The 15270-nt window shown below is 33.7% G+C and overlaps 1 protein-coding gene across 4 annotated transcripts in view; it reads right to left on the reverse strand.

The window, feature by feature from the left end:
• FMN1 (formin 1) overlaps positions 1 to 15270 on the reverse strand; it is a 171928-nt gene that overhangs the window by 69522 nt on the left and 87136 nt on the right. For all 4 annotated transcript variants that reach the window (XM_053980206.1, XM_053980207.1, XM_053980205.1 and 1 more), the window contains exons 6-8: positions 14112 to 14875; positions 10919 to 11069; positions 1417 to 1504 (exon numbers count right to left, since the gene is read on the reverse strand). In XM_053980206.1, the coding sequence (XP_053836181.1) occupies positions 1417 to 1504; positions 10919 to 11069; positions 14112 to 14875 (1003 nt within the window). The remainder of the gene's footprint in view (positions 1 to 1416; positions 1505 to 10918; positions 11070 to 14111; positions 14876 to 15270) is intronic.

Here is a 15270-nt window from a genome sequence, read left to right on the forward strand (position 1 = left end):
TATGCTTCAGGGAGTTTTAACTATCTCTGATCTGATCCTGGGGAATATTTAGAGACTGCTATACATGGAGACTGATAACACGCTCCTTAAGCAAACCTTCTAATTTAATTTGATTCTGAAGCATTTTTTTGCACTCTGAGACTGCTCTGCATTGCTCTGCAATGCAAATACAGCCAAGGGGACAACTGGTACATGTGATTCAAAAGTGTACTGCTGACTCAAGCTAAAAATGCTATTGGATATATACCCAAATATTTGGGTCACTATGTTCTCTTAGATTTGGAATAAATTGGCCAGAAGATTTCAAAAGCTACACAAGTACAGCAAACAACTGAGAGAGATAGACACACTTTATTTTAGTAGAACATCATGGCATGGAAAATAAAAAGAAAACCAATCTCTGAAGATCCTTAAGAATATTACCCAGTTTTTGTAATAAAGCTTCTATCCTATCCCTATGCTGCTGACACTTCTGCCAGCAAATTATTCAGACCTTTAGTAATAGTGGTTTTTTTCCATCTCATTCTGATACCTTTCACACAATACTGGCAGGCACAAAGTTATTCCTTCTTTTCCTTATTCCTCTGCATCCCAAGAGACATCTGTAAGCCCTTGTGCTTTTAAAGTGCTAGATGCTCAAAGGCTCTTTTGAAATTAATAATAATCAATGCCAGCAGCATCTCAACACCCTACCCAGTATTTGCATGTGATGGAGGGAAAACAATAGCAAAAAAGGAGACATCAACTTGAGTTGTTCCAGCAGTTGTTTTAAATGGTGAATATTTTCCTTTTCTTAATGTGAAAAAGAAATAAACAATATCCTTAAACAATATCTTTTTAAATACAGAACATAAGCAGACTCTCAATCACCCCAGTGTTCTGAAAAATCTGTATTTCTCTACAGTTGTATTGGCAAACTCAAATAATTTCTACCAGTAATGGAATTTATAACTGACTAGCCCCATGCTTTGAAAAATGCCATCCAGTAATTCTCCTTCTGATTCTTACACGGTAACATCAGTTTGGGATGTACTTCTTATACTGTTGATGAAGCAAAATGTAAATATTAAAACATACTGACTGCATGTTTGAAGCCCAAAATATTTACACATAAGCCCACCATTTAATTCCTGTTGGTGGACAACTTGCTTTAGAAAGTAGGGAACTACAGGGGAGGAATATGAAAACACTGTACTGAAAGTGTTATGCTAACTGCAAAGAACAGAAAGAGTTGTACCTAAATTCAATTCTAGTTTTTAGGTGAAACTTTTACATATACTAGAATATATTGGAAGAATTATTCTTCTGGTAGTTTAGGAGACTTTCCAAAACACACTCTACATTTTCAGAAATTTTCTGAGGGTTACGATAAAATATCCATGCAAGTACAATACATTAAGTGTAAGAAATACTTACCTTGTTGAATATCCTTCATCTCCAAGTGCAAACTCGATATTAAAATTCCTACAGTTTGAGATCGTTTTCCATCCAGCAATTTGATGATCTAGAAAGGTGATGAAAAATTATCTGAGATCAAGGGAACACTCTACAAAGGATTCAATCACTTTTATAACAGAAGCTAATCTGTAAATTGAATTCAATGTTTCTCCAAATATCAAACCCTCTTATTAACTAAATGTGGTAGTAAGACCTTCATCTTATCTTTGTGCTCTGCACCTTAACAAATGAATTATAAGACTGAATTCTCACCAGGTCTGCTAAAGAACATCACCTCCTTCTTGTAGGATGCTATTATGCAGGAAAAGAAAAAGGCACATCAAATACTTATTCTGGAATATAGTTTCCCCCCTCTTTTTCTTTAAATGATATTTAAGAACTATTAAAGACACTGGGTACATCACAAGTTCCTTAGTTTGTCTGGTAGTTTACATTTCAGTGTGAACAGGCTTGTGTCTCTTTTTTCAGCAAAGAATCAATTCTTGACCAAGCAGAATTGAAGAATTGTCTTTTTATGCCCTCTCAACACTACTTCTGGAACACTGGGCACTACTCAAAGCATTTCTTTTGCTCACGTCTGAATGTGCTTATTCCACACTGTTGACACTCCACAGGGATTTCAGGATTTTTTTTCACATTTGGGTATAGATATTTGATAGTATAATATACTGACATTCAGATTTCTGATGTAATACTTTCTAATGTCAGTTTAGGGGGAGAAGAAGAAAGAGGAGGAAGGGAAACCCTAATGTTATTTTGGTTGGTTGACATTAGTTATAAAGAAGAGAATAAGTGTAGCTCAGATGTTAGAAATGTAAAAAACTAATTTCCCACAATGTCTGGGCTATTGGTATTTGTGATTTTGATTTATTTTGTATGGAAGATATGACAGGGGCACATCACAAAATGCAATACAGACACAAGTTCTTCAAAAATACAAAATGTTCCGATCCAAGCAGATGGTTTACTTCCTAGTGTTGATGTACAAAAGCTATTAAAAATACTAACTCCTATGCAAGATTAGAACGAATAGCTGTGTTTTCCCTAAATTTATATTCTTAGTATTTGAACAATATTTAATCTATACTTCTATGAAAACACTTAGTCACTTATCTATACAAAACTAATTTTTTTGACAAATAAAGGAAAAAGATAAATGATACTGATATTTTCACATGAAAATGTGAAATTAGTGCTTGCTTATTTAGAGTACTGAAATTGGATCATACATGCATGAGTTGGAACAAACGCTCTCTTCAACAAAGATCTGACAGATATTTTAGGTCCCTCTTGTAGGTACTCAATAATAAACTTATCTTAAAGTAGATAGTGCATATTTTCTGCCAAAATTTGAAAAAAATCTATCCTGAGAATTTTTTCTGCCTATGTACAGCACATATGATGGATACTAAGAAATTAATACTGTGGAAAGTGTTTTGTTCAAATGGCAAAGAATTCAGGCTCTTTATCTCCTGAGTACACATGCAGACAAGATGATTTTGCTCCAAGTTACCTTAAATGAACACTGTGGAAGCATCACATCCTATTGACTGATTCTTCTGAGCAAATATAAATAACTGCTTGGTTTATCATGGTCATTTCTGAAGCTTTACATGAATTTGCTGAACTCCACAGCACATTAACTTCTTACAGGGATAATTACAGGTTTGAGCAGTACGCAATTTGTACAGCATTCACTGACCTCCAAGCTGACCTTGTTCACGGCAAATTCACAGGTTGTCATAAACCCCATTAGACATGCCTAGTTTGAGGCAAAACCTTTCCAGCTATAGCTGTTGTAGACAATATGACATTTGAAATCATTCCACTGAAGTATTTGTAAGTGCTACTATATCCTCCAGGTATGATCAAACTAGCTCACATCACTAAGCAAGACCTCCTTCCTAAACAATTTCCGAGAAAACCCCTTAAAGAAAGTCCTATATAATTTTAAAAGTTAAACCAGAGATTAATGATTTTAAAGGGCAACTGACTGCATGTTCACATGCATTTTTGACAAATTTACACATGGTCACAATACCAGGCATCGAGCTAGATGCAGACTAACTGAAATAGCTTCAACCAAGTAACTGAAGGCTAATATAATTAATTCATTAGAGAGCAAAAATGGAGGACCATGACAGCAGAACAGCTTACATTGAGCATAAAACTACTTGAAACCCATAGTTATAATTCTAAGTATTATACTGGAATTTTGTCATCGATTTTTAGAATCAATGTGGAACTTGAAAGATTTTGCAGTTAAAATATATAATCAGTAGTAAAACAGAGAATTAATTTTCAAAGACACTAACTTTGTCCCAAATGATGGTTATTCTGTCACTAAGGGGGATTTACATATGTGTGTGAATTCCAAATAGAAAGGAGACACCAAAAAAATCAGCACTTTTTCAGTTCAGTAAAAACATAAGGCAAATAAAAGGAAAGTTTGTAAAGACTGTGTTGAACTATTTAGTCTATGCTTTTAAAAGACAAATCACCGATCACCTCTCAGCATATTGGGGCTTGTTTGTAGCTGGCAGTGACAGGTAAGCAGTTACAAGCCAGATGACGCCAGCTGATGCTGTTGTGCCAGCTGGTGGGGTTTGCCAGCTGCCTGTTGCTTCTCCAGACTATGAATGTATTGTTGTAATGGATGCAGCATCTTCTGGCTTAGTGATAAAATTGTGACTGCTGGTCATAATTAATTTACTTCACTGATCTATAGCATTATTTGATTTTTGTGGGTTTTTCCCCTATTTTTTAATGTTAAGTTAGCTGATTTGCTGTACACAAGTGTCTCATTTACATCTTTCAAATATTTATAATATAATTAAAAAGTGAAGATATACCAAAGCTTGAATACACTAATAAGTTATTCTGTCATTCCCATTAGAAGGGGTTTCTCTAATGTAGCCAGAAATGTATTTCATTAAATACTACATACCAGTTTAGTTTTGTCAAACTGCAATGTCTATATTCTGTCCAGGACACTTACTGGTGCTGAAATCTGAAGAGATTCAGTTTACTTAAGTGATTAAAAGCCAAATCCTTCCCCCTGGTGATGCATAGATTCCTTCCATAATATTTAAATTTATTGAGAAAAGCCATAAGCTAAAAAGCTGTCCTGCATATTACAGTGTTTCCCTCCATTCCCACTCATCAACTTTTACAAATCAACAGCCTGGACCTATGTTTGGATTGCTGAAACCCTGTTCAAACACAGGAAGAATATCCTGCACAAGAAGCCAAAGTATGTCCCTCAAGCCACTCTGCATAAACACTCCAAGAGCTACCAATGAAATTTCAGAAGCTTAAGACTAGACATTATCTCTCATATTCCTACTCAAGGGAGAGCCAAATTTAACTATGTTTTCCTCAACATGGATGAACCATAGCTTTATATTTTTAAAAATCTATTTACAATTTTATTAGCTTAAAAACTTAAAACTTTTAGTCTTTTTCTAAATTACACACAAAAGGCAATTTATCAGGTTCAAATAGGAGGTACGAATGAGCCAGTAAGAAACTTATCTCAATATCATTACTCCTATCAGAACTGCAAAAATAAGACAAACTACAAAACATATTCACCATGTGGATAATTCTATATTCTACATGACTTCAGGGCTTTGTGATAAACAAGGAATGCCAGTTATTTTTCTCAGCACAGCCTAAAATATAAAAAGAAAGTGAGAGTGCCTTGGACAAGCATACACTAGCATTTTACTACTTCTGCTTAAGTTTGAACACTGTTTATTATCTTATACAGACAGCTGAAGACAGTCATTGTGTTTCAACCCCGCAAAGCTTCCAACATTTTCTGCAATATCTGCCCTTCTTGCAGAAACACGAAATGTATTAATTGTAATTCGTCATTTAGTTAGATGGACAAAAAACTTGCTGACAGGCATATCCCTTTCAGTTAAAAAAATGCAATTCACTCAAAATATTGACACTCTTCGTAAATGAGAACACATGCTAATAATTATGTGAAGTCTTTTAGAGATAATAGACAACAGAAAAGCCATTATCTTTAATGTCCTCCTGCGTCTTTGAAATTACAATCATTGCACTAAAGGGCCAAAAATGATTGATGGACTTTCATTTGGAGCATACACCTGACACAAATTACTTGACATATACTCATTTTTTTTGGTAAGATGAAAACAGAGTGGCATCAAAAATATCCAACTATCCTGTTTCTTGAAAAACTATAGAAATACTTGAGTTTTGGAGGATAAATTACTAACAAATGCTCAAATATGTTGTAAAAATAACACAATGTCAAAATACATGTTAAATCTAGCAATGGAGCTACAAAATCCACATGGAAAAAATTGTAGCAAAGAAATCTTCTTTTTAAAATATTTCTTTTTCAAGATTATAGAGTATCATAGCTTAATACATAACAAATAATGTCTTCCATTTATTTGATTCATATTCAGGTGTTAATGGACTTTACTTTTCCTCCAATAATTTGAACTTTTCCTAAGGCAGATTCAACCACTTCAGAACTATAAAATAAATATGAAATAAATCCCACTCCTTCTGTATGTTATTTATCCACCTAGAGTCTCTGGAAAAGGCATCAGTCCTCTCTTCTCCATTTCATGGACATCAACTCCAAGCATTTACTGCATTACATTAATTCATATAAGATTATAATGCTTCTAGTCTTAATTCAAAAACATTTTTTATGAGAGAAGAATTATGTTTTTAATGTTTAAATATATTGCATGGTATTTTGCTTTAATATTGGGACATAACTAATATATTCATCTAGCCAGTAAATTGTCCCAACCAGAAAAAACAAATTCTATTCTCAAGACATAATGTCAAAACCTCAGAACACCAGTTTTTATCATTATCTACATAATACAGTAGAACACTAAATAAAAGATTGCATACATGCAGAGAAGATAAATGCACAAAAACAGGAGTTTCCTGAATTATTTCAGAGGGTGTACAATTGGAAAAAAACCTTAAAGGTTCTTCCAAAGGTGCTACATTTTCCAAAGGGCTGCATGATCAAAGAAGCATGAGCAGTCACACAGTTTGCAGAGCTTCTAAACCCAGATAAGCATTACCATAACATTTCAAGTCTTCAAGTATATGTATTTGTGTATAGAAAGTTACACCTGACCTTCATTTAACTTATATTGGGTTTACATTGTATCACCATCAAGTGAATGCACTATATTCTTCCAAAATAAATTGTTATATTCCTAAAAATAAGTAAAACCACCTTCTATGCAGTCCTTTAAGTTGTATTACACCATTGCTGCTTACATGCTTAATTTCCCTTCCTTTCTTCCCCCACATACTTGTCAGAAGCCTCCAGAAATCAGTGTAACCCAATAAGCCATTTCTGTCTGGCATGAATACAACAAATCTGGGAATTATGAAAGTGTTTTTGAAAAAAGTATATCCAGCTCTTTCAATCCATAGGACAATGGACAGAAGGTGGACTTTATGTCTTTTAATTGATTAACAGTGTCAAGATGTTAAAAAGGCACTCAAGATGTCATTCACAGTATTTCTGCACTTCAAGACAGTTATCAATTATATGTGTACCATTCTAAACAAACTTTCCTAAAGATCTCCAAATACAGAAACACAATTTCCCTAGCCAAATTTTTTCTGCATTCCTTCGGTATCCTTGCTCTTAGAAAGCTTTTCATAATTTTTCTTTGCAGCAGCTGCATGCACTTGATTACACTTATACTGTGTGTCCCAATCAACCTTCTCCTTTCTAGACTAAACAATCATAATAATTTGATTTTTTCCCTAGAGACTACTTCACTTTTCATCATTCTCCCTTTTCTTGACTCTTTACTGTTAGCAAATTCTTAATGAAGGGTTGTAGTGCCTAAATCTAGATGCAGTTCAACTGAGACATGGTTGAGTAGTGTCTTACAAGCAATACTTCCTTGATCTATCAGAGTTCTGCTTTTCATTTTTAGTATTACCATGATTTGACAATTCATGTTCCTCTTGTGAGCTACTATAATGCAAGATTCTTTCTGCTGAACTATTAGCAGTCAGTCAGCCAGCTGTACCCCATCTTATTTTTTAGGTAGCTGAATATTCTTAATGATATTAACCTTGTGGTTAATTGCATTACCTTTGTGCATTATCTTTGTTTGTCAGACCAGATCTCAGATACATGAAAGCCTTGTGAAGGGATGGTGACTCTGCCACCTCCCTGGAGAGTCCATTCCTAAGGCTAATCACCCTTTCTGTGAAGAAATTCTTCCTAAAGTCCAACCTAAACCTCCCCTGCTGCAGCTTACGTAAGACATTGAGACGTTTCTGGTTGAAAATGGCAGGTGTCTATCAGCTGTAAGTAAAAAAAAAAAAAGCACAGGACACAGTGAATTTTTTAATCTGTGTTACCTTACAGTGTCTACTACCTGGAAAAACGGGTAAGAACAGAACAAACTGAAATTTCTATAGGCTTTCCACAGAACCATTCACTTCACAGCCTAAGCATACAGATTATTCCAACTGGTTCCACAAAACTAATAATTCTGAGAATAAACTGAATAATATGGTTTTATTTGGAATTGTAAAAGAGTTAAATGAGAAACAATTACCCTCTAATTCAAAAGCTAAAATCTTACTTCCAACTGAAAAATGAACTTGAGTGTGAGGTACTGATGTAATTCCCACTCAAGGAATAAAGTACTGAATAATCATGTTTTAATAAGCAGACCTGCACCATCTATTGGTCTGTCATTTCCCTAAATAACAAAGAAGCTGAACTTAGTTTGTATAAGATGCTATGAAATTAGGCATAGTTTGTGCAGAGAAAAGGTTTAGTGCAGGGAATGGGTCAGTCTTACAGGTATCATTAAATAAAACAGTTTAACTATTTCAAACACAAGCTACAACCTCATTGCTGTACCTATATCTTGCTCTGGAAGGTTCTTCTAGTGAACATGAAAAAGGAATTTGTAAGTAAGTACATAATGACACAGCATCAGCTAAATCTGTAATATATGATGAACTTCATAACATTCTTGTTTCTTAATGTCTGTAGAAAGCAGCTTTAACCAGACTATACAATTCCCTATAATGTGACACTGGTACCATTTTTAAAACCAGAAATTTATGTACTGAAGCAAAGACAAAGATTCTTGCTAAAACCCTAGTAGATATAATTGTTAGGAAAAAGGCAATAAACTTTGAGAGCCAAAAGAAGCATGAGAAACCAGAAATTAAACCAGCCGAACTGACAGCTTTATATTGATCTACAGGAGCTCTCTGTTATTATCTACTAATAAATCCTCCCGTAAGTAAATAAAATGCCTCTCTACTACTGTATCATTTGCAGCCCACCAAGACTGATCCACTGGAGCCAGCCTGCACATATCTGGGCTTTCAGAGAAAAACACAGGACCATCGAAGAGGGCCAACTGTCTGTAGAAACATTCAGCTGCTACTGAGTCATTTAACTGAGAAAGGTTAAAAAACAGGATACACTAAAAGAAAATGCTTCTGTACTCAATTAAAATTTTCCTTGAATTCTTAAAGTGGATTTATTTTTAATATTTAGTTTGACCAAATGATGGAATGTTTCACACTACTGACCACGAATTTTGTAAATTCTCACGGAAAACCCTACAGTTCCCATGGTTTGTAACGCCATGATCACAATCCCATCAGTTTTCCAAACTAAAGACATGGTAATAGATATAATTCTGAATTTATTTCTAAGGGAATTAATTTTTCTATTATTCCACAGTACTTGAAAGGAACCTTTTTCATTTCATTGATTTTAGTAAAATATCCATTGCCTTAAAATAGTAAGTTTACCTTTAATAACAAAGCAGAATATTTAAAATGTTGGTAGAAATAAAAAAGATGTCTTTGAATGAAAATACACTGGTTGCTCACAAGAAATAATGCATATTATTATAACAATATGTTCTGTAAGTATTACCCAATTAAATTTTGCACAAGCCAAAAGTAATCTCTAAAAAATCATGTTACTCAAATAAGTTAGTTTACAAAGCAGGAAGGAAAAAGAAAAAAGTAATTTCATCTTTCAGTATACAGGCCTAATTCTGTACCTGGTTTGCTGTCACCCTCTTGGAGAAGTACTCCCTTAATTACTGAGATTTTGAAATAAAAAAGCAACTATTTGCACATATTAATTCCCCATTAAAGTTACAGTGATTAAATTCCTCAAAGTTCTTTAGTAAGCTGTATTTCCTATTACATAATGCTTTCTGAAAAAGGTAAATTAATGAAATGTAAAAATAAATATTAGAAAGAAGGCATAAGGTAGGTGACTTAATTGAATTTATGGATACAGCTGCTGCTCCATGTCACATTCACTTCAAGTATTTTTCAAGTAAAATATCTCAAAATATTTTTCACAGAGATGTTCATTCCCAACTTCAGTCTACTATATGAAGGACTGTAACAATTATTTATTTGGTGTGCATTTACAAATGACAGCATGTCCCCATCCAGGCCCCATTTTTAATTATTTACTTTTTGCATTGCATTAATTTGAGTTCTATAAATTCTACAGCCTTACTCATATTTCTCATTAGCTGTTGCATTAAGACACAATACAGGGAATTTATGACCAAAGATGTTCTGAAACATCTAAAACATGTATACATGTTTCACATTCTGTGTATTATAAAATTGAAGGTAGCAAACTCAGCTCACATGCAAAGTGCCCTCTTGTGGTTCCAAGCAGGTAAACTCAAAGAGATTTAAAACATAATAAATGTTTCAGTAGTTTCTGATGTGTAATCATATTGTTTTAGAAAAACAGTATTGATTATTATTCAATCACGAATTTTTCTGGCAGCAAATACTACTAATGGCATTTGTTTTTCCTATCTGCACATCCCAATTAGCAAGTGCTAGCTGCCTCTGTAATGGATCGTATCTAAAGCCGACTGTATCTGCGCTACGGCAATGACACAGCTACTGCACGTAGCTTTGGCCTTTAAAGACATGATTGTCCTGCTCTTTCCTACACAACTCCTTAGCTACACTGGAAAAAAAACCTGGCATTCTTTATTCAAAATGTTGCTTTTAATTTTATTTTTCCAATAAAATTAATCTCAGTGGAAGAGACGTTTGCTAGAGTAACGAATGACAGGCATTAATTATACATCAGCTCTAGGGCAAATAATGTCCTGAAATACTGGCACTTTCATATATTAATTAGAACTTTAATTCTATTCTCCTATACAGCATTTTTTTCTACCTCACTGGGATGCGGAACTTTCATTATCAAAGGCAAAAAAATTCCAAGGTAAATAATAGCACTGCATTCTCAAGCAAGAGAACTGAATCAGCAATCCATAGTTTTCTTTCTTGCTCATTCACAAAAAATCCAAAAATTAAAAGGGAGTTTTCTCAAAATGGAAGACTGAACAGTATCACACACACACCAAAAAAAAAAGACAAACAAAGAAACAATAAATACCTTTTTGGCCTTGGTTTTCTTTTCGTAAGTCTCTGATAATGGTTTTCTTTTTTCCTGAGTGGTGTCTTTGGAGAATAAATATTCAAACTCAGTAGTGTCAAGTATATCAGGTTCTTCCAGTGATTCCCATAATGTTGGCATAGCAGTTTTCCTATAAAGGGAAAGGTAATAATAAATTTTTTAAATATTATTAAATATATATAAAATTATATATATCAATATATATATTAATATTATTATTAAAACCATAGCAGATCTAACCAGAATAAATGAAAATCCATGATATATTTGAACTCAGAGCAACACAAAGAGCATTCCTTTCCTACATCTTGCTCTTGTAAGGAGTCAAAGGTTTTTCTATTAGTTTAAGTTACTAATTTCAGCTATTTAGTCCACGCCTGCTAGACTATGCATCATTCGTATTGTACCGTTCTTTGCGCAACAACGGCAGCTTGTGCAAATATACGTCAAGAGATTTCTGCCACTTCAAATACGATTAGAAGTACTCCAATGTCAGCTTTTTTGAGAAATTCCCAGTAATCTATTTAGACCTATAAAAATAAACAAGATCAACAAATAGTGAACAAACTTTATTCAAGCATATTTTAAGAGTGTTTGGGGAAATTTGTATAAGACCTTAATTACTTCATGTTATCCACAGATGTTGTATCCTCATATTTATCCTTGCTGTAGTTCTGAGAAACTAGAGTAATTATGTGGCTTATATTTTGGGAAATTAGCCAGTATTCTTCTCCATTCAACCAACTGCAAATTTTAAATACGGATTATCTTTCCTTCTTTTTTTGCCTTCCAAGACCAGATTTAGTTTTGGATCAGTTGGGAGCTTGTTTACACAGTCCTCTAGTTTTATCTAGATTAGGGGAAAAATAATATGTAGTGCTACAAACATTGTACATCAATTCTAAAAGGACTTTGTTTCAAAAATTTCAATGTTTCAGGAAAATATGTGGGACAAAACTTCTGAGTGTTCTTGTCTGTTTATCAGTAGAAGGTGGGACCATGTCTTCCAGCAGATGTCACTAAAAGGCAGTGAAATTATTTGCAATTACAAAAAAAGTGATGAAAATCACTATAAAATACAAATGGCTGATGTCACTAAACATAGATCTAATATGGAACAAAACTGAATACCTACCAATTCAAAAGGAACCAATTTTTTTTTTTTTCAAATTTAGGATTTTTTTTTCTACTTAACTGTCTACTATCATGAATGTTTAAGGAACTTTTCATTTTTTTTCTATTAGCATCTGCTGATGCAGCATATTCCGTGTCACAGGACATGCTTAGAGTTCCACAGCTTCGCTCTTCCTGATATTAGTTGCTGTCCCTGAATCAGGACAGTTGTGTTAGCAATACTGAAGAATGAAGGATTCTTTCTGGCTCTGCAACAGTAAGTCCTGGACAGCTTCTCACCTGAGCAGCAAATCCTTGAAGAAATTTCCAGTTCTAACACAGACCATGAAAATGCTGCACCATTACATCTGGTGACCAGCAGTTCATCAGAATGCAATGAATTATCCTTCACCTTGCAAAAGCTTGGTGAACCAGCACTGTCTCAGAAAGAAAACTTTTGCTTAATTGATTCAATGGGAAGAATTTCAATAAAGTTTATCTATGGACCAACTATTGAACCAAGTATGGACTAACACTATGAAACAATTATGCTAAAGAAATACTGGGAAAGTAAAACCAAAATGTTCAAGCCTCCTGCTCCAAAATATTTCAATTCTGAAAAATTTCAATTTTCAGAAAATTTTAGTTCTTTTTAATTCTGAAAAACTAAGAATATACAATGGACATTTTAGTAATTTCTTTGTTCTGGTCCAATATTTTATATAAAATATTAACACCTTACAATGTTTTATTACATCAGAATAATGGTACTTTCTCATAAAAATAAATTCAGAGCTATAAAGTAAAATAAAACTCATATTTAAATCCATTTAATTGTAGATATTTACTTCAAACAGGTTTATAATAGAGAAAGCTGAAAATAAAATATTATAATATTAAATAATTTAAATAAATACATAATTTATAAAAATCATTATTACAGGATAAATAAACTAAAATAATTTCTAAAAATTAACTGTATATTATAATATAATAATAAGTAATATACTGTATGCATATATTGTATGCATATATATTACAGTATATTACAGCATAATATTATGATGCATTATGGCTGTGAGCCATATACAGTAATGTAATTTAGCTTATTAAAATGTTTAAATTTAGCATCTTGGTAATTGCTGCTAGTCTAACATAATTTTAAACACAGATAACAATGGTTTGTACTTTAAGATCCAAATAATAATGTAATTTCATTACTTGCATTAATACAGGACCTGAATTAAGGAACAACTCTTCATTAAAATAAAATAGTCTGTGTCACTTAAGCATCCCCCAAAAATCCTTTTTGAACCATCCCTCCTAATGAGCTCTATATTACAGTAATAAATACAAGAAGGAAAGTCAGAATCAGTCAAATCCAAAAGAGCAGCTGAGTAACTGTGGCAGTAAGGTATTAATGCTGGTCCAGAAAGTGTGACTGGGAAAACTGCTTTTCTCCCGTTAGCTAAATAAACAGGTAGCATAAACAAAGACTGTAGGATCTTCAAAAAAACCTGGCCAAAAATTTTTTATTTATTTTTTATTTATTTTGCCAAATGAACACTTACAAACTAATTGATAAAACAGTTTCTAGAACTGGAATCATAGAGGATGACACAACATAGTTCTCTGGAGAAAGGATCACATGAAGTGACTGGAAAGCAAAAATGAAATTAAATTCTTACCTGACCAAACTTTAACATTTCAATTCTAATTCTAACGCAGACTTAATTTTAAGGAAAAAAATATTTCTAATCTCTTGGCTACCCTTTTACATTTTAGTGCTAAATCTGGGAAGCACCCTGTCACCATGGTTATCCAAGCAGCGCTTGAATTATTGGGGAACAATGCCCAAATAAAACATGTTTTTGCTATAATGCAAAAGGTTTTCATTTATAATACATATAATTTTAATTTAAATATGATATTTTAAAACAACTTATTTTTTCAGACTTCTAGAACTGATTCAGGTTTTTTTTTCTAGAATTACATAAATTTCACGTCTCTACAGTGACCTGTAAGTAGCAACTCTAAGTCCAAGTAAATATACTTTTACCTGTTATCTTGCAATTGTATTCGTGTCCAGTACAAAGGCTTCATGGGACGGCCAGGTTCAATGGCAGGTTTTCGAGGACCTTGGTTTGAGGATAAAGTGCTATTAAAAAAGAACCCAGGTCCAGGAGGTGGAGGGGGTGGAGGTAACCCAGATCCAGGCAGTGGAGGAGGAACAGGAGGTCCTAGCCCTGGAAGCGGTGGTGGTGGTGGCGGCGGTGGTGCTTGAAAATTCCTACAGCCTTCAGAAAGTGGAGGTGGCAGTGGTGGACCAGATCCAAACTGAGATGTCAGTGAAGCCGGACCCATTGGCAAAGGTGGTGGTGGAGGAACTACAGCGGACAGTGAAGAATCAGGAAGGGGAGGAGGTGGTGGTGGAGGAGTCAGCGTTTGTTTTGGTTGACAAGACAAGACACTTTCTGATGACTGTACATTGTAATTGTCCTTATTTTCACTTTGGACAGATATACTATGTGTCAAAGAAGAAATATTAAGCTTTTTGGGTACTATTTGGTTATTTTTCACAGCTCTGTTTTCTTCTTCACTAGGCTTTATGAAAGTTTCTCTGTCAGTCTGTATACATACATTTCGGTATGCCTTTGGTGGGTTATCATCTTCAGTAGAAACACCAATATCCTTTGCTTTTTCATTTCTTCTGTTTAATTTATTATCAAGTTCATTCTTCAGATGTGCAATGGTTTCCTCAAGCTGAGCAGTTGAGACAGCATGTTCTCCACGAATATGGAATACCCTGAGTTCAAACTGAGACTGCAGAGCAACAAGAAAAAAACCCCTTAGTGCAAATGTTTTTTGAAGTGTTTATTTTGTAGTCTGTTAAAAATCTTCACATTTAAACCACATTCTTAATCAAAGTGGAAAACACTCCTCTTTCCCAGTTCTGTATGGTTTTATTGGAAGCTATTATATAATTGGACAATTACTAATCTTTAAAGAAATGTAAGCAGGGTGTGTTTCAACAAAATATATTTTGTAAGTAAAAATCCAAAACATCAATTTCAGCAAATTTTAAGCTATACATTATCTTTAAGCAGACTTACCAGTTTTTAATTGGATGCAGTAATTAATGGTATATTATGGAAAAAAGGTACCTTTTTCAAATGTTTTTCTATTTAATGGCATGAGTATTGCTTATTTCATTTCAT

This window comes from Vidua macroura, chromosome 6 (genome assembly GCF_024509145.1).
Source record: "Vidua macroura isolate BioBank_ID:100142 chromosome 6, ASM2450914v1, whole genome shotgun sequence".
Lineage (NCBI taxonomy): Eukaryota > Metazoa > Chordata > Aves > Passeriformes > Viduidae > Vidua > Vidua macroura.